General features: G+C 39.0%; 1 protein-coding gene across 1 annotated transcript in view; it reads left to right on the forward strand.

Annotated features, from left to right (window-relative positions):
* LOC122562603 overlaps positions 1-25,597 on the forward strand; it is a 242,224-nt gene extending 216,627 nt beyond the window's left edge. The window contains exons 24-28 of the mRNA XM_043715583.1: positions 963-1,187; positions 12,309-12,561; positions 19,838-19,963; positions 21,756-21,897; positions 24,687-25,597. Coding sequence (XP_043571518.1) covers positions 963-1,187; positions 12,309-12,561; positions 19,838-19,963; positions 21,756-21,897; positions 24,687-25,144 — 1,204 coding nt within the window. The 3' untranslated portion in view covers positions 25,145-25,597. The remainder of the gene's footprint in view (positions 1-962; positions 1,188-12,308; positions 12,562-19,837; positions 19,964-21,755; positions 21,898-24,686) is intronic.
* Positions 25,598-27,218: the final 1,621 nt, after the last annotated feature.

Genomic DNA, 27,218 nt, shown 5'->3' on the forward strand with positions numbered 1-27,218 from the left:
GCCTTGCTGAAATCCATATACACCACATCAACCAGTTTACTCTCATCTACCTATTTGGTCACCTTCTCAAAGAACTCAATAAGGTTTGTGAGGCACGACCTACCCTTCACAAAACCGTGCTGACTATCCCTAATCAAATTATTCTTTTCTAGATGATTAAAAATCTTATCTCTTATAACCTTTTCCAACACTTTACTAACAACTGAAGTAAGGCTCACTGGTCTATAATTACCAGGATTGTCTCTACTCCCTTTCTTGAATAGGGGAACCACATTTGCTATCCTCCAGTCTTCTGGCACTATTCCTGTAGACAATGACGATTTAAAGATCAATGCCAAAGGCTCGGCAATCTCCTCCCTGGCTTCCCAGAGTATCCTAGGATAAATCCCATCCGGCCCAGGGGACTTATCTATTTTCAAACTCTGCAGGATTTCTAATACCTCTTCCTTGTGAACCTCAATCACACCTAGTCTAGTAGCCTATATAAATAACTGAATTTGAATTCATTGAAGCCCATTGTGGGATTTGAACCCTTGGTTTCAAATTATTTATTGATCTTCTACATTTCGAGTCAGTAACATAACCACAAGACTGCCTTACTCGCTATTCAAATGGGAGTTTTGATAGTGTTAGTAATAACAGACTAAAGTTAAAATTTATAAATTTAAATTAACAATAAATTATGTCTCCATGATCTCATCTAAATTTCTCATGACAACTAACACTTGATTCCTTGTGTCCAGTGTTACAGTGTTACTAGTTTTATTGTAAACTTCGATAATGCACATTTACAAATTGGAATCTGTGAATTACATATCTTGGGACTAGTTACATTTATATTTCATAACCTTTACAAATTGATTAATGACTTAAAAATGTAAATATTGTCAGAAACATTGAAAACATTTTATATATTATATAAATTATATTTTTATAGCAAAATAACCTTTTTTTTTTTAAAGAATCATCCTGCCAGGAAAAGGTCTTTATGAATGTGCTGCAACCAGTCTGAGATGGGTCGCAAAATCATGTACTACAATAACTTACCAATATTGTTCCTGGAGCGAATACATTTCTGATATGCAAAGGGAATGTTGGATAATTGGAAGTCCACTGTTCAATATTAATGTCCAGACGGGCAATGTTGTGGCTGTTTACCTTCCTCATTTCATTTGTGAGACAGGTACCTATAAGTATCCGCGTGGTTTTTTTTATGAATACAATCTTACTCCTTTAAAGATTTTCTTATGTCAAGACAAGAAGTGGATCCTGTCTGACTCTTCTGATGTTGCCTAATGTTGCACCTGTGCAATTTTATCAGAGGTGGCAAATTATAAAGCTCCTTTAAGAGATAGATGGAACAGGTACCCCGCTGTGCCAAATGTTCTGGGCAGAGGGTTGATTTAAATAGAGAAATCCTCATTGCTTCCTTCCAGTCTGCTGCCATCAATACATCTCCAGAGTCTTACTGGATTTTGCCCAACATGGGGACCAGTACTCCATCAGGTAGGTCCTGGTAATGTGACCCACTTGACCTGGTAATTGGCACAAACTGACTACCTGTCAGCTGAGTAGTTGCTACTACTATTGATTCACCTCCACTAAGAGCAGTTGAAATTGGGAGTAGGGTTATGATTGATCTGCTGTGTCGTCTTCTTAAACTATGCCACCAACCATTTGGCAACAAAATTGACTGCATAGAGGTAGGAAGATTCCGCCCTGTATCTTCTAACACTGTGAATTATTTCTCCAAGTTGTTAGCGTATATGTTGCAGACAAAAAGCTTGATTTTTTTGATCAGTTCATAATTTACATGACAAATTAATATAGAGTATTACAGTTTAGAGGCTTACTTTCCCTATTGTTATGAGGTATTTGTAATGATGCTGCTCCTTTAACAAGATTAGGTTGTCCTTGGTTTCTTTTTCAGAGTAGTTGTAAAGACACAGGTTCTGGCGTGTCTAGGTTTAAAGAGTTTTAGTGCCAATTTGGTTATAGTTAACAGATACTGCCTCAGACAAAAGGCTTTCGGGTTTAACAAAAAAACTTGTACAATGAAAGAGGAGTGACCAGTTCTTACAGCTCAGCTTTTCTCTGGTTTGGTTTGGTTAGCAAGCAGTCAGTTGTGAAGCTGCTGGACCCTAAGAAGCAGGTCTATGCTGAACCTCCCTCTCTGACATCTCTCCTGCAAGAATCTGTGTTGGATTTTTCCTGTTTTTGCAAAGGGGTGTTTATGGGGATGACAAGTATTTGAAACAGCATTATTAAGTTGGGATAATTTGTTGGGTTTTTTTCAGAAAGGTTAAGTTATTCTACGTTCTGTTCTGTTTTGTTTGTGTTTCATTCGGTAATCTTGCAAGTAAATTCTGTTTTGTTTAAAACTAAGTGGTTCAGCCAGCTGCATCATGTAGAATCCCAGCCTATCCAGCCTCTCCTTATAACTCAAACCCTCCAGCAGTTACAATATCCTTGTAAATCTTTTCTGAACTCTCTCCAATTTAATAAAATCCTTCCAATAGCAGGGTGACCAGCACTGTATACAGTACTCCAAAAGTAGCCTCACCAACATCCTGTACAGCTTTGCAATTCCTTTACTCAGTGGTCTGAGCAATAAACACCATCTTAATCTTCCTGTCTATCTGTGACAACTTTCAAAGTACCTGAACAACAATGTACCTGAACTCCCAGGTCTCTCTGTTCCGCAATACTACCCAGGTCCCCACCATTAATTGTATAATTCCTGCCCTTGTTAGTTTACCAAAATGCAATATTTCATATTGTTCCAAATTAAACACCATCTGCCACTCCTCAGCCAATTGGCCGAATAGATCAAGATCCCTTTGTAATCAAACAACCTTCTTCAATGTCCACTGTACCACCAATTTTGGGACATGTGCAAAATTACTAATCATGCTTCCTAAATTCTCATCCAACTTTTTAATGTAAATGACAAACAACAGTGGATCCAGCACTGATCCCTGCAAAACACTTCTGGTCACAGGCTTCTAGTCTGAAAAACAACCCTCACCACCATCTTCTGTCTCCTATTGTCAAGCCATTTTTGTATCAAGCTTACGCTGAATCCCATGTGATCTAACTTTACTAATCAATCTACTGTGCGGAACCTTGTCAAAGGCTTTACTAAAGTTGATGTAGATTACAGCTACAATTCTGCCCTCATCTATCTTTTTGGTACGTCCTCAAAAAAACTCAAAGGTTTTTAAGATACGATATTCCATGCACAAACCCATGCTCACTATCCCTAATCAGTTCTTGCATCTCCAAATGCATGTAAATCCTATCTCTCAGAATCCCTTCCAACAAGTTACCCACTACTGATGTCAGACTCACTGGTTAATAATGCGCATGCTTCACCTTACAGCCTTTCTTAAATAAAGGCACAACATTAGCCACCCTCCAGTGCTCTGGCAATTCACCAGTGGCTGTTGATGATACAAATATCGCTGCTAGGGGCCTCACAGTTTCTTCCCTAGCTTTGCACAATGTCGTGGGATTCACTTGATCAAGTCCCAGAGATGTATCCACCTTTATGTTTTTTAAGACATCCAGCACCTCCTCTTCTGTAATTTGGACTGTTTTCAAACGTCAATATTTATTTCCCCTAACAGTGGATTAGCTCTATGTAGTAAGGAGTCACTACAAGGTAACCTCAATTATCCAAACAACACCGGCAGGAGTATTTTGTTCGGATAATTGAATGTTCGGATAATTGAATGGTGGGATAATACAGTTTACCCAAACAACGAGACCTTGAGATCTTGTTCGGATAATCCGAAATTCGGATAATCAATGTTCAGATAATCGAGGTTGCCCAGTACATAGTGAGCTAAGAAGAGCTCGTAAGAAGCCTGTGCACAATCAGTGGTTTAGCACAACTGAGAGTGGTGTTGAAAAGGCCAATACCATTGAGCAAGATAGGAGTTTGAGAAAGGATTGAAGTTAGGCTCAGGACTGGCTTAGTGAGGTTAGCTGTTGGTGAAGTGTTAGAGTTGTAGCTATGAGTGCATGCTGAAATATAGTTCAAAGGTTATGGGGAATATAGACCCAAGAACAAGGAATGATAAATGTTAAGTTAATAGGCCTGCTTTCTGTCTTTCTCCATCCTTGAATAAGTGTTTCATATTATAGTTTGCCATTCCACTGGAACCCTCCCAAATCCATTCTAGAATATTTTGTTAATGCCTCCATTATCTCTGTAGCTACTTCTTTTAAAGCCTTCTGGCCAACAGGTCATGGCAAATTGTCCACCTTTATTTCCGTTAGTTTGTCAAATACATTTTACCTCAAGATAGAGACTGTTACAAGGTCTTTCCTCCTTTTTGCATCTTGCTTATCTGTTATCTTTTGGATGTTTGTAGTATCCTCCACAATGAAGACTAATGCAACATGTTGATTTCAGTTAAACACCATTTCTCTGTTCCTTGTTGGAAGTTCAGTTATATCTAAGTGTGCCACACTCACTTTGTCTAGTCTTTTTTATATATATCTGTAGAAGCTCTTGACAATTTACTTAATAATCAATTTTCTCTCTCGTTATTAGCTTGTTAGATATATGATGCTGGATACCAAAACGAATCCCAGTCCTTTCGTTACCATTAGTTTTTGCTACTTTTAATTCATAAATTAATGCATCTCTTTCAAACTGCCTCTCCTTGGCTGTCTTTGGTAACCACAGGTGACTGATTCTTCTTATCAAGTTCTTCTTTGAACAGGAATAAGTTTTAGCTGGGCTATATGAAATATCTGCTTAAATGTCTGCACTGATGGTTCAAGCATCTTCCCCTTGGTCTATTTTACTAGCCTATTTTTGACAACTCTTTCTTCATACCTCTGTAATTTTCCTTATTTAAGTTAAGGACACAAGTTTAAGATCAAAGTTGCTTCCCCTCAAACTGAATTTAAAATTCTACTATTTCATGATTGATACCTTTTAGAAAATACAAGACGTTTTAATAATACTTCCTCATTACATATTACTATATCTAAGCTCTGCAGCGCACTCTCAGAAACAGTCCCTGATACACTCTACAAATCTATCATCCATGTTACTTTTGCCCAGCTGATCTGTCCAAACAATATACAGCTTAAAATCACTCATGACAATTGTAGTGCTCGTTTTATGTTTCTCCATTGTTTCCTGATTTATACTTTGACCTCTGTAAGGTAACTCTTCGGGAGCCTATCAATGACTCCCATCCATGACTTCTTTTCCTTGATATTCCTTATTTCCACCTAAACTAATTCCACATCATAATCTATTGTACCTATATCAGTACTCACCAGCACACTGATACCTTCCTTTATTAACAAATCTGCCCCATCTTCTTTTCCTTTTTTCCTATTCTTCCAAAATGCTAACTATCCTTGAATATTGAGTGCCCCCAGTCTTGGTCATCCTGCAACCAAGTCTCTGTAATAGCTATCGAGTCAGATTCATTTATTTCTATTTGTGCATTAATTTATCTACCATTTTATAAATATTACATGCATTCAGATAAAGAGCCTTAAGCTTTGACTCTTTTCCGTTATTGCTTACTCTGGCTTTAATTTTTGCTGCACTCCTCTGTATATATTTTCTATGCATGTTACACTTTGATTATAGTTTGCCTCTCAATGCACTGAATCTCTATTGTTTCATTTCTTTTTATTTTTTAAACTTCTCTTCAATTGAACCTTAAATTCTATCTCCCCTGCCCTGCCCCCATGAATTAAGTTAAAGCCCTATCCACAGCCCTAGTTATACAATTCACCAGGACACTGGTCCCAGTATGGTTTGAATGAAGCCTCTCCTAAATGGAACAGCTGTCCTTTTCCCCAATATTGGTGCCAGTGTCCCATTAATCTGACCTCATTTCTCCAACATCATTTTTTGAGCTACACCTTTGCCTCTCCAATCTTCTTGCCCTACTCCAATTTGCATGTGGCTCAGGTAGTAATCCAGAAATCACTTCTTTTGCAGTGCTGTTTCTCTAATTTAACCCTGAGCTGCTCATAATGTGTCATAGGAACTTCTTTCCTAGTCCTACTTATTTCATTGGCAGTACCTATGTGAGCCATGACAACTGGATACATCTACTCTCACTCCAAATTCTTCTCTAGCCTAGAAGAGATGTACTATACATTGAGATCAAGTAGGCAACACAGACTTCAGCATTCTGTCTTCACTACAGAGAACAGTATCTTTTCACCTAACTATGCTATTCCCTATTACTACATTTCTGTTTCTCCTCTCTTAAATGACTTTAGACCATGGCGCTGTGATCAATTTGCTCATCATCCTTGCAGTCTGTGCCCTCGTCCACACCAGAGCAAGAACCATGTCTCTATTGGACAAGGGCACTGGCTGAGGCTGCACCAAAGTTAAATTGTGGATTCCAAATACCAGCCTCCCTCACAGTCACATACCCCTGTCGCTGACTACAGATATGATGTAATGCAATTAACCTAAAGGTTGTGACTATCTCCTGAAATACATTATCCAGATACTTCTCCCTTTCTCTGATATGTAGCAGAGTCCACAGCTTGGATTCCAGCTCATCAACTCTGAACCGAAGCTCCCTGAGCATCCAACACATTCCACTGGTATCCACCAGCTCCTACATATATATTGCCCCAGCCACTTCTGATCATTAATTTGGATGTTAAGTATTTTAGAATTTAATTTCTTAACCATACTCTTCAACTACAATAACACCTCCTGATTTAAACTATTTGACCAATCAAAAGACCCCGCAGAAGAAATACCCACCACTCACCTACCTGTTTTCCTGTGATGCCTCACTTCAGCTCAGACACGTTGAAGCAGATTGAAGGGGTTCTGTGACACCAGTTTTTATCTGCCACTGCCTTTCTCCAGCAGGTCTGTTCCCCTCTTCATGAAGCTGCTCTCATCGCTCTCCCCAGTTGTTTGAGATACTGCTGACCCTGCCCTCTGTGAAACTGAAGTTTCCTTTCTTAATTAGCTTAGTTTTCATTATAAACTCCTCAGACTCAAATGCTATAGAACCAGCAATCACTTTGTTCACCCTTTTCTCTTTTAAATATTTATAGAAACTATCAGTTTTTAACATTTCTAACTCTCTCGTACTCTAATCTTTCCCTCATTTTTTATTAGTAATGCTTTTTTTGCTTTTTTTATATGTTCTGTCCAATCTTTTGACTTGCAACTGAGGAAGGGTCGCCTGACCTGAAACATTAACTCTGATTTCTCTTCACAGATGATGCCAGACCTGCTGAGTTTTTCCAGCAATCTCTATTTATGCCTCCTTAAATGTTTGCCACTGCATCTCTATTAACCTAACATTTTTAGTTCCCATTTGCTAAATCTGCTTTTGTGCCCTCATAATTGATGTGTTTTAGTTAAAAATGTTGAGCCCACTCCTTTCCCTCAAACTAAATGTAAACAACACTCTCGACTTTGATCACCTGACCTGCTGTGCATTTCCATCACCACACTCTCGACTCCGATCACCTCATTGTCTGTGAACCCTGCACTGCCTGTTTCTACCTCCTACCAAAGATTTACAAACCTGACTGCCCCAGTCAACCAATTGTCTCAGCCTACTCCTGTCCCACTGAACTCATCTCTGCATACCTTGACACTATCCTGTCCCCCTTAGTCCAGGAATTAGCTACCACGCCCTTCACCTCCTCCAAGATTTCCATTTCGCCAGCACCCAATGCCTCATCTTCACCATTAACATCCAGTTCCTGTACACATCCATCTGCCGTGATGAAGGCCTCCAAGCCCTCCATTTCTTCGTCTCACGCCGTCTCAAACAGTACTTTCCACCGACACCCTCATCCAACTGGCTGAACTGGTCCTCACCCTTAACAACTTCTCCTTCCAATCCTCCCAAACCAAAGGGGTAACCATGGGCACCCGCATGGGATCCAGCTGTGCCTGTCTCTTTGTTACGTGGAACAGTCCATCTTCCACAGTTACACCAGCACCATCCCCCACCTGTTCCTCCGCTACATTGATGACTGTATCAGCGCTACCTTGTGCTCCCTTGAGAAGGTCAAACAGTTCATCAACTTCACTAACACCTTTCACCCCAACCTCAAATTCACCTCGACCATCTCAGACACCACCCTCCCCTTCCTGGACCTCTCCATCTTCCTCAATAGTGACCAACTAACCATAGAATCGACTACAAGCCCACCGACTCCCACAGCTACCTAGACTACACCTCCTCCCAAACTGCCTCCTGTAAAAACGCCATCCTTTATTTCCAATTCCTCCATCTCTGCCACATCTGTTCCCAGGATGACCAATTCTACCTTAGAAAATCCCCGATGGCCTCCTTCTTCCAAAATCACAATTTCCCCTACCACGTTGTCGACAATACCCTCCAGCGCATCTCCTCCACTTCCCGCACCACCGCCCTTGAACCCCACCCCTCCCAACGCAACAAGGGCAGAACGTCCCTGGAACACACCTTCCACTCCACCAGCCTCCACATACATTGCGTCATCCTCCGCCACTTCCACCACCTATAAACTGACCCTACCATCAGAGATATATTTCCCTCCCCATCCCTATCAGCGTTCTGGAGAGCCATTCCCTCCGCGGGTCTCTCATCAGGTATACACCCTCCACCAGCCTACACTCCACTCCCAGCACCTTTCCCTGCCACCGCAGGAAGTGCAAAACCTGTGCCCACACCACTCCCCTCACCTCTGTCCAATGCTCCAAAGGATCCTTCCATATTCAACAGAAATTTACCTGTACCTCCATAAAGGTCATCTACTGTATCCACTGCACCCAATGTGGTCTCCTCTACATCAGGGAGACAGGACACCAACTTGTGGATCATTTCAGAGAACTTCCCTGGGATACCCACACTAACCAACTCCACCCCCCTGTGGGTGAACACTTCAACTCCCCCTCCCACATTGTCATGGACAAGCAGGTCCTGGGCCTCCTCCATTGCCAAACCTTTTACCACCCGACACCTGGAGGAAAAACGCCCCTTATTCCGCCTTGGGACCCTGTAACCACAGGGGATCAATGTGGATTTCAGCAGTTTCCTCATTTCCCCTCCCCCCACATTATCCTAGTCCCAAGCCTCCAACTCAGCACCGCCTTCCTGACCTGTCCATCACCTTTCCCATCTATCCGCTTCACCCTCCTCTCTGACCTATCACCTTCTCCCTCACCTCCATCTACCTATCGCATTCTCAGCTACCTTCCCCCTAGCCTCATCCTCCTCCCATTTATCTCTCAGCCCCCCAGCGCACAAGCCTCATTCCTGATGAAGAGCTTATGCCCAAAACGTCAATTCTCCTGCTCCTCGGATGCTGCCTGACCTGCTGTGCTTTTCCAGCACCACACTCTCGACTTCAACCATATTATGTTTACTTCGCCTAGGGGGGTCTTCACTATGGTGTCCTTCATTAATTCTGTCTCATTACACAATACTATTCAAGTATAATTTGCTTTCTGGTTGATTCAAGAACATGCTACTCTAAGAACTTATCCCAAAAACATACAATAAATTCCTCATCTAGGCTACCGTTGCCCATTTCACTTTTCTAGTCCATACGTAATTAACTTCACCCCTTCATGATTATCACCACACCTTTCTGACAAGCTCGCATTATTTATTCCTTTATACTCTGTTACATATAAAGACATTTGGATAGTTACATGAACAGGAAAGGGACTAGTTTAGTGTGGGATTATGTTTGGCATGGACTGGTTGGACCAAAGGGTCTGTTTCCATGCTGTATGACTCTATGTAGTTACTGTTAGGAGGCCTGTACACTGCTCCCACAAATAATTTCTTGCATTTTACGTGTCTCATCTGTACTAGAATTGTTTCTACATCTTGACTTCCTGACCTTAGTTCATCACTCTCAATTATGCAAACACCACCATTAATTAAAATTTCATTTTTTTCCTGGCTTTCTCTCCTTATACTCTTCAATATTCAGGACCTAATATATGTCATCCTGCAGCCATGTCTCTGTAATGGTTATATCAGATCATATTTATTTATTTCTATTTGCATGCTATAAATATGGTAAGGAATAAAGAATTCTAAGGTTTGCTACATTTGACTGTTCCACAAGAATCTGTTACATTCAATTCTGGTTACTGAAAAGTTCTGGGGTCACAGTTGACTGAAAGAAGAGATAATCTGGAAATCGGGAAATATGTCAAACAAAAACAAAAGAAGCAGATTCCATGTTAGGCAAGGCTGCTGTTAGCTGTGCTGCTAAGGATGACAGAACTGCACATGTTCCATTCAGATTGGACTAGATTCCTAAGAAGGGCTCATGCCTGAAACGTCGATTCTCCTGCTCCTTGGATGCTGCCTGATCTGCTGCGCTTTTCCAGCAACACATTTTCGGCTCTGATCTCCAGCATCTGCAGTCCTCACTTTCTCCCATTCAGATTGGACTCAGGGAAGTCCCAGAGCAGTAGAAAAGCTCTGTATCGTAAGGGTTCAGTGAAGTCTGAGCAGCTATGAAGGGCTTGACAGAGACCTGTGCACAGTCAATAGTTCAGAACAGCTGAGAAAGAGATTTGAAAATCTCATAAGCAGAACTTGGGGAACCATCTGCAGCAGTCAACATGACCTGCAGGCAATAATGCTGACATGCAACAATTTTTGTAATATGAGGGTGAACTCAAGACTGGATTTTATTTTCTGCATCACTATGCCCTATTTCTGGGGGAAATATTACATGCAGACTGTGAACAGGCTATCAGTTGCTTAACTACAATGGGATTTTGTCTATTAGTGTTGCCAGTGCTTAAGGTGGATTTTCATGTTAACTCCAAGAACACTAGATGGCATAGAAGCACCACAACATCACAAACCAAAAAGTCAATGTAGAACAGTCACAACAAAGTTGTGCACCTCAGTTTCAAAAACAAATATTTTGCAATAAAACAGACGTTGCTGTTTACAACATTACAAAAGGCAAAGCACAGCTGTGAGTTGGTCACGCATTTTCTTGACAAACAACAGAGTACAGAAAATGACATGACCCAGCAAACTGGAAGAAACTGAGATAACTTAAATGCTTAAGTTAGTCATCATATACTGAACTAATAATATTTGATTTTAGAATATTAAATTAATCAATGTATGGATTTTCCATTGAGATTCCAATGTACTCATTGGGGTTTAGAAGAATGAGAGGTGATCTTTAGAAACATACAAAGTTCTTAGAGGACTTGAGAGGGTAGATGCAGTAGGATTGCTTCCTTTTGTACGTTAGTCTAAGACCAGGGTTCAAACTAAGGGACCATCCATTAAATCAAAGATGAAGAGGAATTTCTTCCTTGAGAGGATAATGAATCAGTGTAATTCTTTACCACAAATGGGTATAGAGGCTTGGTCATCAAGTGTATTCAAGGCTGTGATAGATTTCTAATCAGTAAGGGAAGCAAGGGTTATCGCAGAAAGTCAGGAAAGTGGAGTTGAGGATTATAAGATCAGCCACAGCCTTACTGAATGGCAGAGCAGACTGAGTGGGCATCAATTTCATGATCAATTAGTTATGGAAATGTGCACCCTGTAATTTTGGATATCTAAAGTTAAATAACCCAAGCTAGGTTTCCTGAAAATTATAATAGCTAATAAACCACTTTTTTTTTGTCAGAAGTCATTTACGTATGTAGAAATCAATTGTGATTCAAATCAAGAGGCCTGTGACCAGTGGAGTGCCACAAGGATCGGTGCTGGCTCCTCTACTTTTTGTCATTTACATAAATGATTTGGATGCGAGCATAACAGGTACAGTTAGTAAGTTTGCAGATGACACCAAAATTGGAGGTGTAGTGGACAGTGAAGAGGGTTACCTCAGATTACAACAGGATCTTGACCAGATAGGCCAATGGGCTGAGAAGTGGCAGATGGAGTTTAATTCAGATAAATGCGAGGTGCTGCATTTTGGAAAAGCAAATCTTAGCAGGACTTATACACTTAATGGTAAGGTCCTAAGGAGTGTTGCTGAACAAAGAGACCTTGGAATGCAGGTTCATAGCTCCTTGAAAGTGGAGTCGCAGGTAGATAGGATAGTGGGTCGGGTTGGACCGAAGGGTCTATTTCCATGCTGTACACCTCTATGTGTCTATGACTCATCATGTACTTTGTATTTCAGTTTTTATATGACTTTAAAATTTGACATCTATTTTCACCTAGCAGCTCAAAATAAAAGTATAAAGTGTACGTTTCCTACCTATTGCTAAAAATGTTTTTCATAAGTAGTTGTAAATGATGTATATAGCACTTCACTGACACATAAATCTTTACAATAATTTTAGGTACAGCAGAACCAATGCAATCTATCACATACAATATTGCCTGTCTCAGAAATAATATTTTCGTCCTGGAAACCCCATCAGAAGTCTCTTTGTCCCATGCTGTACTGAGAGATCAACCGCTTTCCATCATGGGTGTCATCGTATGTCATGTTTGCCAGGTGGCAGTGCATGCGATTATATTAATATATCAAACACTCCGAGCTGATTTATCAAATTTTCACGTATACATGCTACCAAATGATGCAGCATTAATACAGGTATTTGAGTCCATTTAATATGATTTTCCTTAATTGTGTAGGAATACCAAGAATATTTGAAATACTTTGTATCATTGAAGTTTAACTTCTGTAGCAGTGAGTATTTTTTCTATAAAGTATGTTATAAAATATATAAAGTTCAAAAATAGTTTATTTTATTAAATTACTTAAAGACAAGGCTTTAAGGTGGCCGATGGTAAAATTCCCTATGTTTAACTGAACAACACATACCAGAAAGATCCTCATTTGATTACTTTCGCTGAGTAAATTCATAGAATCCCTAGAGTGTGGAAGCAAGCCATTCAGCCCATCAGTCCACACCGTGCCTCCAAAAAGCATCCCACCCCATCCTTGTAACCCTGCATTTCCCATGGCCAATCCAACCTAACATACACATCTTTGGACTGTGGACCCACACAGATATAGTGAGAATATGCAAACTCCAAACAAACAATCACCCAAGGATGGAATCAAATCCAGGTCCCTGGTGCTTTGAAGCAATGGTGCTAACCACTAAGCCACCATGCCATCCAAATTTGACTCAACATACTAACACAGAGTGAAATAAATCATTTAGCACTCCTGTCTCTCATGATTATCCACTGATCCTTGCTACCAAAAATGTTGTTAAAAAAAAAGAACTTGCATTGACTTATCACTGTTCACACCATCAAAACATCATAAACTACTTTATACACCATTCTAAACTTTTCAAAATATAGGAAATGTTGTAAAAGGGAGTTACTATCTTAAGGGGGTAATCAACATTTCAAGATAAAATCTGCCTATCTGATTATAAAGGACTGCTTGAGAGCTCTTGTGGTGCAGTGGTAGCATCCCTAACTCTGGGTTAAGAGGCATGCTTTCAAATCCTACTGCTCTGAAGGTGTGAGATAACATCTCTAACAGGTTGATTTAGAAAATGTCTATAAAGGACTGTTTCTCAGAGAAGCTGACCAGAGTTGTAGTTGTTGTTCAGTTATCTCTAAATTATGAATGTTTCACTAACAGTAAAGCAATTCCTAAGTTGAGTCTGATGTCTCACAATTATAGATGCAGTGTAGTTAGAAAATAATTGTTCTGTAATAAAACTTTACTGTTTATTAACTTCAGTAAGTTAGACTAATACCAGAAATGAAAGATTGGTGGTAGTGAATCTATCTCTCAGCCCTCAGCCCAAAAGCCTCACTCCTAATGAAGGACTTATTTCCGAAACATCGATTCTACTGCTGCTCGAATGCTGCTCGACCTGCTGTGCTTTTCCAGCACCACATCCTTGGTAGTGAAGGCTTCCAAGTTGGTTTAGCCGCATGATATCATAAACAAAGACAACAGCAAGGATTAGCTAAATATACATTGGCAGCTGTGTTGGTCATCAAAAGATTTAATTTAATTGTCTACATGTAAGAGGAAACACATCAGCCCATTTATATACAACAATGATCCACAAACTTCAATGAGATAATGCTCAGTAAATTTAAGTTAGCTGTAAACACAGGATGAATGGCCTCATAGCTGAGGATAAAAAGCAAACTCAATGTAATGAATGTTAGGATGTCCAGGAGAATGTATCCTACAACTGAACCAAGCAACTGCAATATGAAGTCTCCCACAGCCTACATATGGTCTTGAATGATGACAGCGCAAAAGGATTCCACTCAGCCCAATATATCCACATCAGCTGTTTGTGAGTCTCACTCCTTCACCCATGGCAGGGAGTGCTAATGATAGTAAAGGAGGGATTGAGATGTTCACAGTTATAAGTCATAGGAGTGAAAAAGGGAAAGTAGTTCTTATTGTGCTAAGAGCAAAGTCAACAAGACAGAAAGAAGACGCAGCATATTTTCATGATATTAAGAGAGATCATACCCTAAGTTTGTTGAATTAAAGTTGAGCCTTAAAGGTTGTCAAGTGTAGTGCCTAACAGAAAGTGACAGCCATCTGGAAGGACAGGTATTATGAGTGATAGAAGGATAGGCCACAGTGCCATGGAGGCAATGGTTCCTGCAGAATGCTGACAGTCAAGGTGATGAGAAGATGCATCTAGTGTTGGTATCCTGCAGGGGGCTGGCAAAAATGGCAGTGGATTGAATTTGGAAGCTGCTAGGGTGGAAAGTGAGTACAAGATGAAATCTCTCATTGTTCTGAGTAGGAAACAAAGGGATGAGGGAAGAATTGCAGGAAATTGATTATATGTGACTGAGGGTCTTCACATTTGCTCATACCCTGCTTCCTTCAAAGACTCCATGCTATTCTCCATTTTTCTTATCTTCATCACTATTATGAAGTTGAAAGTGTGTACTGTACTTTAAGAGAGACGTAATGCTGTTCTGAACTGAGAGATTACAAACATCTGTGTATATGACTAGATGAAGTCCCAGGGTGTACTAGAAAATTGAAAAATATGTAACATTTGGCTGTGAAAGGGATATCTGAGTTTTGACAACAATTCAATTTTAACCAATCAGTTTAAATTATGCCCAAGGATCCTAAAACCCAATCGAGTTTAAATTTATTGTTTTGCGAACATCGAACCAATGAGACGATCCGATGTTAAGGGGGGTATAAAATACAGACATTCTGAAAATTGGTCAAAGAGCAACTGCCATCAAGACAGAAGCAATTGGAGATATAAGCAATTGGAGCTACGCTCTCCAAGAAATTAGGAAACACTCTCAATCAAAGGTACCTTTTCATATGAAACATACTCGCAGTAAAAAGAAAGAAGATGACCCAGGGAATTCAGCAGCTGGAAGAGTGAAGTCACAGAAAATGACAGTGGCTGTATGGTTTCATTGGAACAGCGCATTGTTATAGAGTGGAGGCAGATAATAAACAGTTAAAGAAGGGGGGGCTTAGAATTGTGAATAGTTGTTTAAGGTACACTTTTAGAATTTAAAAAAATGTTATTTTCTTTAAATAGTGGATTTTGGGAGTTCTCTGTCACTCATATTTTAACAGATTACGAGGTGAGGTGAGCTTTTTTGGGTGTTTGATTTAATTAACAGAGGGGTTCCCCTCTGTGTCATAACAATCATCTCTGTTCCAATTATGCCACTTTGTACAGAGCTGCCTCCAACATGTCCTCCTTTTTCCCTAATCGAGGATTCACTGTTATCCTCTCCTCCACTGAAGTGGTTGACAGGACCCTCAGACATTCATTCAAAATTGTTTATTGTAAAAATTGCTATATTGCCTTTCTTTTTATATTTTCTTTCTGGATAATCCAAGATGGAGAATGGGAAACAATTGTGGCTGTAACAGCTGCTCTTTTTTTTTGAGGTATTTTTCATTGTTAGAGCTGATTTTCTTGAATTCTAAGAACAGTAATTACAGTTTATTAGCTGTTGCATTGTTTTGGAGCTTTTGGGGAAGAAAAATATCAAAACAACAGCACTTTAAAAAGGAGAAAGAGAGACAAAGGCAGTGACAACATCGGAGGTGAAACAAATGGAGGAGTAAATCTGCACAGCTGTCTGACCCAGCAGTAACCTACACAGCTAACTGCCTCTGCTGCTTGGTTTCAAATATCTCAAAGTTCATCTATAAAAATTAACAAACAGCAAAATTCACAGCCAACTTCAGGGAAACCTGTGTGGGGGAGTTCAGAGCAGGGGAGCAGCTAAATGGCTAAATTTTAAGTATAACCCTATTGATCTTGTAAATCTACAGTAGTGAGTAGAGTGGGTTCATTTTTGATCATATATTTTTATTGAGGTCTTTCTCTTGATTAAACTTTACAACTTTAAAACATAGGTAGTATGTTCGCCTGGAGCATTGTTTTTAGAGCAGTAAAACTTGTGCAGAGGAGAAGGATTCACATTTTTGGATCATTAGAATCTCTTCTGGGGTAGAAGCACCTGTATAAGAAGGACAGATTGCACCTGAATTGGAAGGGGACTTATATACTGGCAGGGAGATTTGCTAGAGATTTGCTCGGGAGGATTTAAACTAGTTGGGGGGGCAGGCGGGAGTAAGAAGTGTGTGGGACCCAGGGAGATACAAAGGAAAGAGATCAGTTTGAGACTGGGAAAATGGCAAGTCAAGCAGTCAGGGCAGGCAGGAACAAAGCAGAGAATGAGGTAGGACTAATACATTGCATTTATTTCAATACAAGAGGCCTAACAGGGAAGGCAGATTAACTCTGGGCATGGTTGGGAACAATGGACTGGGCTATCCTAACAATTACAGAGACGTGGCTCAGGGATGGACAGACTAGCTTAATGTTCCAAGAAAATTGCTAAAGAAAGGAGAAGAAACGTGGTGGGGCGTGGGGTGGGGGGCAGGGGGGGGGTGGAATGCAAGAGAGGAGGGAGAATGGCATTTTATTAAGGATAACAATATGGATATTCCTGGAAATACATCCAGGGAAGTTACTTGGGTGGAAGTGAGAAATAAGAATGGGATGATCACTTGATTGGGATTGTACTATAGACCCCCAATAGTCAGCAGGAAATTGAGAAACAAATTGTAAGGAGATCTGTTATCTGTCAGAATAATAGAGTTGTTATGGTCAGGGATTTTAACTTTCCAAAATAAACTGGGACAGCCAAAGTGTTAAGGGCTTAAATGGTCAAGAATTTGTTTAGTGCCAACAAGAACATTTTCTGATCAGTATGGGGTACCTTCTAGAAAGTCCTAAACTTGACTTACCCTTGGGAAATAAGACAGGACAGGTAATTGAGCTGTCAATGGGGGAGCACTTTGGTGGCAGCGACCATAATTCTGTTTGTTTTAAAATAGTGATGGAAAAGGATAGACTGGATGTAAGAGTTAAAATTCCAAACTGGAAGAAGGCCAATTTTGATGGTATTAGGCAAGAGCTTTCAAAAATTGATTGGGGTAGATATTCACAGGTAAAGGGACAACAGGAAAATGAGAAACCTTCAAAACTGAGATAACGAGGGTCCAGAGACAGTATGTTCCTCGTTAAGGTGAAAGGCAAGGCTGGTAGGTGTAGGGAATACTGGACAATTTTGGCCAAGAATAAGGGGAAACATGTCAAGAATAGACAGCAGGAATCAGATGAATCCCAAGAAGACAATAAAGGCATAGGAGTACACTAAAGAGGGAAATCAGGAAGGCAAAAAGGGGAGATGAGATAACTTTGGTACATGGAGTTAAGGAGAATCCAAAGGAATTCTACAAATACATTAAAGATAAAAAGGTAACTGAAAGAGAATAGGATCCCTTAAAGATCAGCATGCAGCCTATGTGTGGCACTGCAGGAGATGGGAAAGATACTACACAAGTATTTTGCATCAGTGTTTACTATGGAGAAGCATATGCAATATCGAGAACATGGGGAAATAAATAGCAACATCTTGAAAAATGTCCATATTGCAGAGGAGGAGATGCTGGATGTTTTAAAACGTATGGATAAATCCCCGAGACCTGATCAGGTGTCCCCTAGAACTCTGGGACGTTAGGGAAGTGATTGTCGGGCCCCTTATTGAGGTATTTGTACCATCAATAGCAACAGGTGAGGTGCCGGAAGACTGGAGGTTGGCTAATATGGGTCCACTATTTAAGAAAGATGGTGAGGCAAAGCTAGGGAACTATAGACCAGTGAGGTAAAAACAATGACTGCAGATGCTGGAAACCAGATTCTGGAGTAGAGTGGTGCTGAAAAACGCACAGCAGTTCAGGCAGCATCCGAGGAGCAGGAAAACCGACGTTGATTTTCCTGCTCCTGGATGCTCCCTGAACTGCTGTGCTTTTCCAGCACCACTCTACTCCAGAACTATAGACCAGTGAGCCTGACATCAGTGGTGGGCATGTTGTTGGAGGGAGTTCTAAGGGACAGGATTTACATGTATTTGGAAAGGCAAGGACTGATCAGGGATAGTCATTTAAATGGTCATTGGATGAACATATGGATGGTAATGGAATAGTGTAAGTTAGATGGGCTTCAGATTGGTTACATAGGTCGGCGCAACATCGAGGACCAAAGGGTCTGTACTGCACTGTAATGTTCTATGTTAGTCAACATGGCTTTGTGCATGGGAAATCGTGTCTCATTAACTTGATTGAGTTTTTTGAAGTATCAAGAAGATTGATGAGAGCAGAGGGGTGAACATGATCTATATAGACTTCAGTAAAGCATTTGACAAGATTCCTTGTGGTAGACTGGTTAGCAAGGTTAGAACACAAAGATTACAGGGCAAACTAGCCATCTGGATACAGAGCTGGCTTGAAGGTAGAAGACAGATGGTGGAGGGTTCCTTTTCAGACTAGAGTCCTGTGACCAGCAATGCTGCCACAAGTATCAGCGTTGGGTGTAATGCTTTTCATCACTCATATAAATGATTTGGTTAATAAGTTTGCAGAGGACACCAAAATTGGAGGTGTAGTGGACAGCAAAGAAGGTTATCTCAGAGTATAACAGGATATTGATCAAATGGGCCAAACAGTGGCAGATAGAATATAATTTAGATAAATGTGAGGTGCTGCATTTTGAAAATGCAAATCAGGACAGGACTTGTACTCCTAATGGTAAGGTCTTAGGGAGTGCTGCTGAACAAAGAGACCTTGGAGTGCAGGTTCATAGTTCCTTCAAAGTGGAGTAGCAGGTAGATAGGATAGTGAAGAAGGTGTTTGGTATGCTTACCTTTATTGATGAGTGCATTGAGTATAAGAGTTGGGAGGTCATGTTGCGTCTCTACAGGACATCGGTTAGGCCACTTTGGAATTCTACATGCATTTCTGTTCTCCCTGCTATAGGAAGGATGTTGTGAAACTTGAAAGGTTTCAGAAAAGATTTACAAGGATGTTGTCAGGGTTGGAGGATTTGAGCTATAGGGAGAGGCTGAATAGGCTGCGGTTATTTTCTCTGGATTGTCCTTATGGAGGGGTTGAGGAGTGACCTTATAGAAGTTTATAAAATCTTGAGGGGCATGAATAGGGTGAATGGTCAAGGTCTTTTCCTGGATGGGGTGTCCAAAACTAGATGGCATAGGTATAGGGTGAGAGGAGAAAGATTTAAAGTGGATCTAAGGGGCAACATTTTATGCAGAGAGTGTAGAATGAGCTGCCAGAAAAAGTGCAGGAGGCTGGTACAATTATAGCATTTAAAAGGCATCTGGATGGGTATATAAATATGAAGCATTTAGGAGTATATGGCCCAAATGTTGGCAAATGGGACTAAATTAATTTAAGACATCTAAATGGATAGCATGGATGGGTTGGACTGATGGGTCTGTTTCCGTGCTGTACAACTCCATGACTCTCTAATTTTTTAAACAAACAAAACATAGCTTGTTCTATACTTTTTCAGGAAGTTGACCTCCAAGAAAAAGAAATAAGGTCACTGAAAATTCAAAGATCCGGACAAATAATATCTCTTAATTATGGTAAAAAGTATAAGTTGACATCTTTTGGAAATGTAACTATTACTCCAGTGGTAAGTAGAATACATTATACAGGTTTAAGTGTTGTGCAATCTAAGTTAGTCAAACCTTTGATACGTCATTAATTTATTAATTGACCTGGGGATCCGATTGGCTGGTTTGTAATGCTGAGTAATGCCAACAGCGTGAGTTCAATTACTGCAGTGACAGATGTTTGCAAGAAGGATTCTCCTTCTCAATCTCTCTTCTCACTTGAAATATAGTGACCCTCAGGTTAAACTCACGACCAGTCATCTCTGTCTAATGAGACAGCAACCCTATGATATGACTATGGCAACTTCACGTTTTCTTTTTAAATAGTACATTTATCAATGTTATACTAGTCTCCCAGACAAAGATATAACAGAAATTTTTACATAGTAAGCAAAATCTTAAAAATTACTTAAGTCATTGTTCTGAATGAAAAGCCTTTTACTAAATTCAAAAAGACAATGCAGACATTATAGTTAATGGGAAATAAATATGAAGTTTTGATGAAATATTACTAATGAAGCATTATTATGTCATCTTAAAAGTAGATAAATCACCTGACATGGATTATTCATTTCAAGGTCCTTAAAAGAAACAAGGGGGGAAACAGTGAAGGCTTTGATCACAATTTTTCAATCTTGTTTTGGCATTGACGTGTTCCAGAGGACCATTGTCCTGCTCACTTTGTTTGTAAGGAAATAAAGGATAGACCGAGTAATTATATGCCAGTGAGCTTAACCTTGGTGATGCACAAATTGTCAAAGTGCAGTGTGTGATTAATAAGGCTCTTGTGAAGCACCTTGACACTTTTTTGCCTTCTTACAGCAAATACTTCTGTTAGCCAAGCTGTACAATTGATTTGCTAGTCCTGTATCTTTAATAATACATCATAATTGATCACTTGCTTTAGTTTATAAAGCCTTGAATTAATAGTTAACTATTATTTTCCTTCAAATTGAGTACTATACCTTGGAAAACCTCACAATGTCATTTTCCCTCACTTGATGTATGACTTAGCCCTATTTGGCCACATACCACATTATACCTTTCCCCACTTCACATTTACACAAAATTGATTTTCATCAATTTGAAACCATGACCAATGTTCCCTGACCCTATCCCTTACTTCTAACTCAGGGAGACTGAAGCCACTTGTAACTTCTACTTTCCAGTTATGATAGTTAATTCAACACAAAATTGTGATCTAGACCTAGATTTTTATTTAATCGATGACTTGGCTACTGTCTAATTTAGCAAAGATTTTGATTGACCTTCTGACTTTCCAGTGTTCTTTCAGTGTCAAAACTAAAAACAAATTAATGATGTTGGTGAAATGGTGTAAGGGATTTGCCTAGCTGTAATTTCACCACATGCACACCCTGCAAGATTATATTATATGTTATTAAGGTAATTTTATATATATAATCTAAATTAATTAGGGGACTCAGAAGAAACTTTTTAACTCTTAGGTGAAGAATTTAATTCTACAAGTAACAGTTGAAGCAACCAGCATAAATGCATTTAAGGGGAAGCCAGTTAAACACATAATGGACAAAATAATACAATCTGTTAATGAAGTTCATTGGAAGTCTTGGAAGGCACTGAGTATACCAGGTCTTGTAGTGCTGTGAGCAGCATTCCAGCCTCAGAGCTTATAATATTTAATAATATATATAATATTAATATTATCCAGGATGTGATAGGCTTAGAAGGTACATTCATGACCATAACCACTGTTACTGCTTACACCTACTGTAATATAATTAACAATCATTTCCTGTCAACCCAATTTACCAAACTTCTTGTTAATGACAGGATATAAAATTCTGCTACTTCAGGTATAATCAAAAGCAACCATTCTATGATGTCAACTGCATGGATATGAAGTACAATATTAAATTGAGTTTGACAGAAAGAAACAAAATCAGTGTTTTATGGGAAATTCTGGTAAGACCAGGTAAGTCTTGATCATCTTATTCGACTGTGAAGTTGAACATAAAAAAAGTGGTTCTTTATGTTATTAAATATATAACAAGAAGTTAAACTGCTTTGCCAGATTGGTTCTATAGGTAAAACAGAAGATATTGAAGTTGGATACTGAGTGTAAAAGTGTTAAATACCAATGAGTTTTCCGCATTCATATCATGTAATAGATATATTCCTGAATGGACAGAAAAGCAGTCACTGTTAAAAGTGAACATTAAGGCTTTCAGCAGACCAACAAAAATTAAATATTTATTATTGAGATAATTCAAAGCTCCATGGCTAAAAGTTGGTAGAATTAGTTTCTACATCACATGTAACTGAAAAGAATGTTATCTAACTGGCCAAACTCAGCAAGTTTTCAATGAAATTATTTTTAAGCCTCGACAAAAAAAAGAATTTTTTATTGTAGTGATGACAAGAACTAAATATAAAATAATTGTAATAAAGTACTAGGGAATTCAGAAGAAATTTCTTAATTAAGTGAGTGATTAGAGTGAGGAACTCACTACCACAAGTAGCAGTTGAAGTGACCAGCTTGGATGCATTTAAGGGGAAGCCAGTTAAATCCATAATGCACAAAATAATAGGATCTGTTAATTAAGTTCATTGAAAGTCCTGAAAAGCATTGAATCTACCAATCCATAGGGAGGTCTTGTGGTGCTCTGAGCAACATCACAGCCTCTGAGCTTATATTATAATATTTAATAATATATGTAACATTTAATAATATACTGGATGTGATAGGCTTGGGAAATACATTCATGACTTGAACAACAGGTTGGTAATTAACCAACAAGTCATTCCAATACACCTACAGCGGGTGGTAAGATCAGGCGAGTCTCCTAGTCTGCCAGAACTGTGTGATAGCTGCAGCTGCACTACATTAGAAGTCTCCAGATGCAGGTTCTGTATCCGTGCCAAGTATCCTCCTTGTTTTGAAGTAGTGCTAGAAGAAGAAACATATTCATGGAAATGAACAATATCTACCCTACATTATGAAGAGTGAGAGGGGATAAAAATTTTAAAAACTGAAGTTCATCACATGGAGTCACTAAAAACTGAAAAGGACCACTAAGACTGAAAGTGGATTGGGAACATAACACCAATTTTTAGAAAAGGGAGATTCAGTCAACTATAGCCCTGCAACATAATTGCTAAACAGAATTGATAATGAGAAATAAACCTGAGGACTATATAAACAACAATGATTTGGCCAACACGGTTTCTAAAGGAGATATTGCAGTCAACTCAACTATTTGACTTTCCAAGAAAATAATACCCTCAGTGGAATAGTGGAAAACAGTATAATGGTGTGCACTTTCCACATTTGTCAATAAAATTCCACAGAAAAGACTAATGCTCAAATTTTATGTAGTGGGAATCAAATCTACATGGTTGCAGTCTTAGTGATGGATTGGATTTGTGGGCATAAATTCATCAGTTGATCATCAAGGAGGTCATAAGGGTCACAGACAGGCTGATTTAAACACAGGCAGAGACCACAAGAAAATTGGAACTGAATGGAGTTGACAGAAATTTGAAAGATCTTGCTAAAACTCTATTGTTCTCTGATAAGCTTACCATGAGAAATGTGCTCTGTTTTTTGTCATTGAGACATAGAAGAAATGCTTAGTAATGAACAGAATTCTGAAAGCCATTAGGCTGTAGTATGAAGGCTGAAGAATTGAGTCACAGGAGTATCCAGACAGATTAGATTCCTCAAGCCTTGATACAAAGGCTAAAACAGGCAAATGGCCCTTTCACCTATATTTTAAGATTTTGCAGATGATTCAGAAAGAACTAAAAAAAATTTCAGAAGGTCACTTCCTATATTTAAGAGGCAGAGGAGACAACAGACAAAATTGTAGCTATCTAGAGGAGCTAGGATCAGAGGTAAGCAAACCTGCAATGAACATCGGCTGTCTTGCTGGTTTGCCAGAATGTTCCTGTCTCTCGGCTTTTCAGAACATACCATTTTGGGGTTAAACAGCTAAGTGTCCACAAATGATGGGTGGCCAGTTAGCATCTAAAAAGTGCCCACTTCCATCTTTCATGGAATTTTCCACACAGTAGGTGGGTCCAAACAGTGTCCAGAATAGGACTGCTGAAAGGAGGTAGCCTTCCTGTGGCTGACCGGGGGTTAGAATTCCATAAACATGCTAAGCCCAGCTCCTCCTACCAGCCCTGCTGAGCCATAACCAATAAATTACTGCACCAAATTACTCCCTCCACAATTTATTCACACAGCTATTGCCAGTGCCCAGATTTTATTGAATAAATTTTATAAACTTTGAGACTGTTGGCCATCTTGTGGCATGTGCCTTTTCTCTGAGCTTCATTGGCAGCCAGTCCATCAGGCCTGAGCTCCTTCCTATTGGTTCTTCAACCTCAGGAAACCAACGATCATCCTTAATTGGGTGCAGTGTGTTCCCTGCCATCATTGGTCAAACCTTCAAATATCACTTGGAATATTTTATTTTTAATGCCATTTGGGTTTGATCCTGACCCTAGGCTAAACATCCAGACCCTCTGAACAATCTGGGCAGAATTAGGGCCTTACTTCCTGCTCCTGTTCTCTTGGGCAATGCCAGCCATATTCAAATTATTTACCAATACATATGAAAACAACAATTAAAAAGAGAAAATAAAGTTTTAATATCTTCATTGATTATGGAATTTTTAAAGTACATATTGAATTAACTTTTTGTGAAAGATGTATGCTCCTCAAATTTTCTTAAATAATTGTACTTTTATTTGTAGATATGTTTAAAAAGCTAAAGAAAGGTGTGGACTTTGTTCAAAGACACAAAAAGGAAATTATTTGTTGTCTTAAAATATCTCAACCAATTTGGTCACATTTGCGAACCAAAAAGGTCATTAGCATAGATGAAGAACGTGAAGTTGCCTCTCACATTACAGAAGCGCAGCAGAATAGAGCCCTTGTTCAACTAATAATGAATCGGGGAGAAGAAGCAGAAGAAGAACTGTACAATGCGCTACTGGAAAATGATCCTTACTTTGTGAATGATATGGAATGTAATTATTCAGATAAATTATGCAACAACTGTATAAGGCGATGGAGTTTAACTTCTTTACAGGAAGATAACTTATCTGTACAGGAAACAAATAACAGGATTGTAAGAAAGTTGCTAACTCGTTTGTGTTTTGTAGCTAGTGGTATGATTGCAGGCTATCTGCTTGGCTACAACTTTTCATAGATGCTGTTCTTTACAGAATGACACCACAGTATATCCTGAAGCTCTCTGAAGATGAGCTTTTCCATCCCAAACAAAAATACTGTTCTTTATAATTTTATCTGAACATATTCCTCTAGTTTCCCCTCCGCACTAAGAAATTCATTACTTAATGTGATACAACATTTTAAAGCTGCTCTGTCAACAGTGGTCATTATTTATGTTTACTTTCTGCAGAAATATGGGAAAATCATTTGCCTTTCATTGCATTGTAATTTTTATTTCCCTCATTCCCTGACCAGTTATAAATATTCAGTTTAATTTTTATTGTTTATGAACTCAACTGCAGTGATGTCTGTTTCATGACACTAAGCATTCATAACATTTTACCAAGTACAATAAATGTGCAACAAAAATTAAAATCTCATTCCATTTTGAGTTACTTGTAATGTAAATAAAATTATATCCCTCATTTTAAACCACTATCAAACTGCATTGTTAATTCTTTAAAAATAGAGGAATGTAATGACAGAGCAGAAATGTGGGAAAAAGATCAAGCTAATGGAAGTGGTTTTTTTACAATATCCTGCCCAATATTTATTTTATTTTCTATTATGAAAGGTCAAATCAAACATTTAAATAGGCAAACATACAACATTGCAAGGTTAAATTCCCTACATTTAAAGTTGGAGGAACACCTCAATCCAAAGAGAGGGAAAAGGTACAATACCATACTTGCATTTGTAAATTCCCACTTTCAGCTACATGGAATTTCTAGGATTTCCTCAGGAAGGGAAGGGATAGATTAAAACATTTCCATCTTTAGCAGGCACAAGCATTCAATTGCAATTAAGTTAGATGGAATGACATAACTGTCCCAAAGTAAGCCTCTTGTTTTCAATCCACTATCAAATCTGATGAGCTAAGAATAACAGTCAGCAAGCCAAGCCCCAATTGAAGTCCAGCCAATGCACAATTGCAATAGCAGTTTAGCTTATATTCTATTTGCAAGGCTTAATTTAGTTACTTGTGAATGTGGGCAAGTTCAAGTCCAATTAAATTTACTATTTGTCTGATTTGTATCTAGACAATGTTTGGAAGAGAATAATTATCTTTATGGGTGGCAATATAATAATATTGCAATTAAGTTTTATAAAAAAAATCACTGGATCTCCTCTTGCATTATTTATGGTAATTAACTCAATACAATTGTCTTGAGGGCAAGTATTTTAATCTATTCAGCATGCAATATGTATTTTCAAAAATACACAGTGTGTTCATTTTCTTTAACATCTATTCTGTAAATCATCAGAGACTAGTGTTTATTTATGCTGCATTACCAGATTGTGGTTGGGGTAGTTTGCTGCCACCATCTTCTTTCCATGACTCGGTCTAAGAGCCAACTGAGTTTACAATGGTAAAGAAAAAGCATGAGTGAGCCTTAATGAGAAGAGGCTTTTGTCTTAACCAAGATATATTCTATTGCATGATAACAATGAGGTTCAAGTTAGATGTTTGAGTGGATTGTCCAAGGAGTGACAGTGCAATCTCATTAGTTTGCCATTCAGATTTTTTTTTGAAAGAAGAAAACGCCACATTTCTGAAAAGCAATTCCACTCAGGGCTTTATCAGACACAAGACACAGGATTACTGCCCCTCGGATGCTGCCTGAACTGCTGTGCTCTTCCAGCACCACTAATCCAGATTCTGCCAAGTTGGTTCCAAAATTAGCTCAGTGACAGAAAACAAAGGATGGACATCTTTGTGAATGATAAGTCATTTCCAGTGGCATTCTACAAGGCTTAGGGTTGTTTGTGGTGTATATTAATGTTTTAGATTTAAATCCAAGAGTCATAGTTGGTAAATACACAGACAACACAAAAATTGGCCAGATAGTTGATAATGAAGAGGATGGTAATTGATTGCAGGATAACTTAATCGTGAAGTGAGATTATTGAAAAAATTGATTGAAATTGATATTTAAAGGCTGTATCTGCTAATGGAGCATGTGTGCTATGCCCCACTTAATTTCATGCAAGTGCATTTTAACTAGGTTCGTCTTGAAAGTAGATGTGCCGTGAACAGGATAGGAGAGAAC

This window comes from Chiloscyllium plagiosum, chromosome 25 (genome assembly GCF_004010195.1).
Source record: "Chiloscyllium plagiosum isolate BGI_BamShark_2017 chromosome 25, ASM401019v2, whole genome shotgun sequence".
Classification (NCBI taxonomy): Eukaryota; Metazoa; Chordata; class Chondrichthyes; order Orectolobiformes; family Hemiscylliidae; genus Chiloscyllium; species Chiloscyllium plagiosum.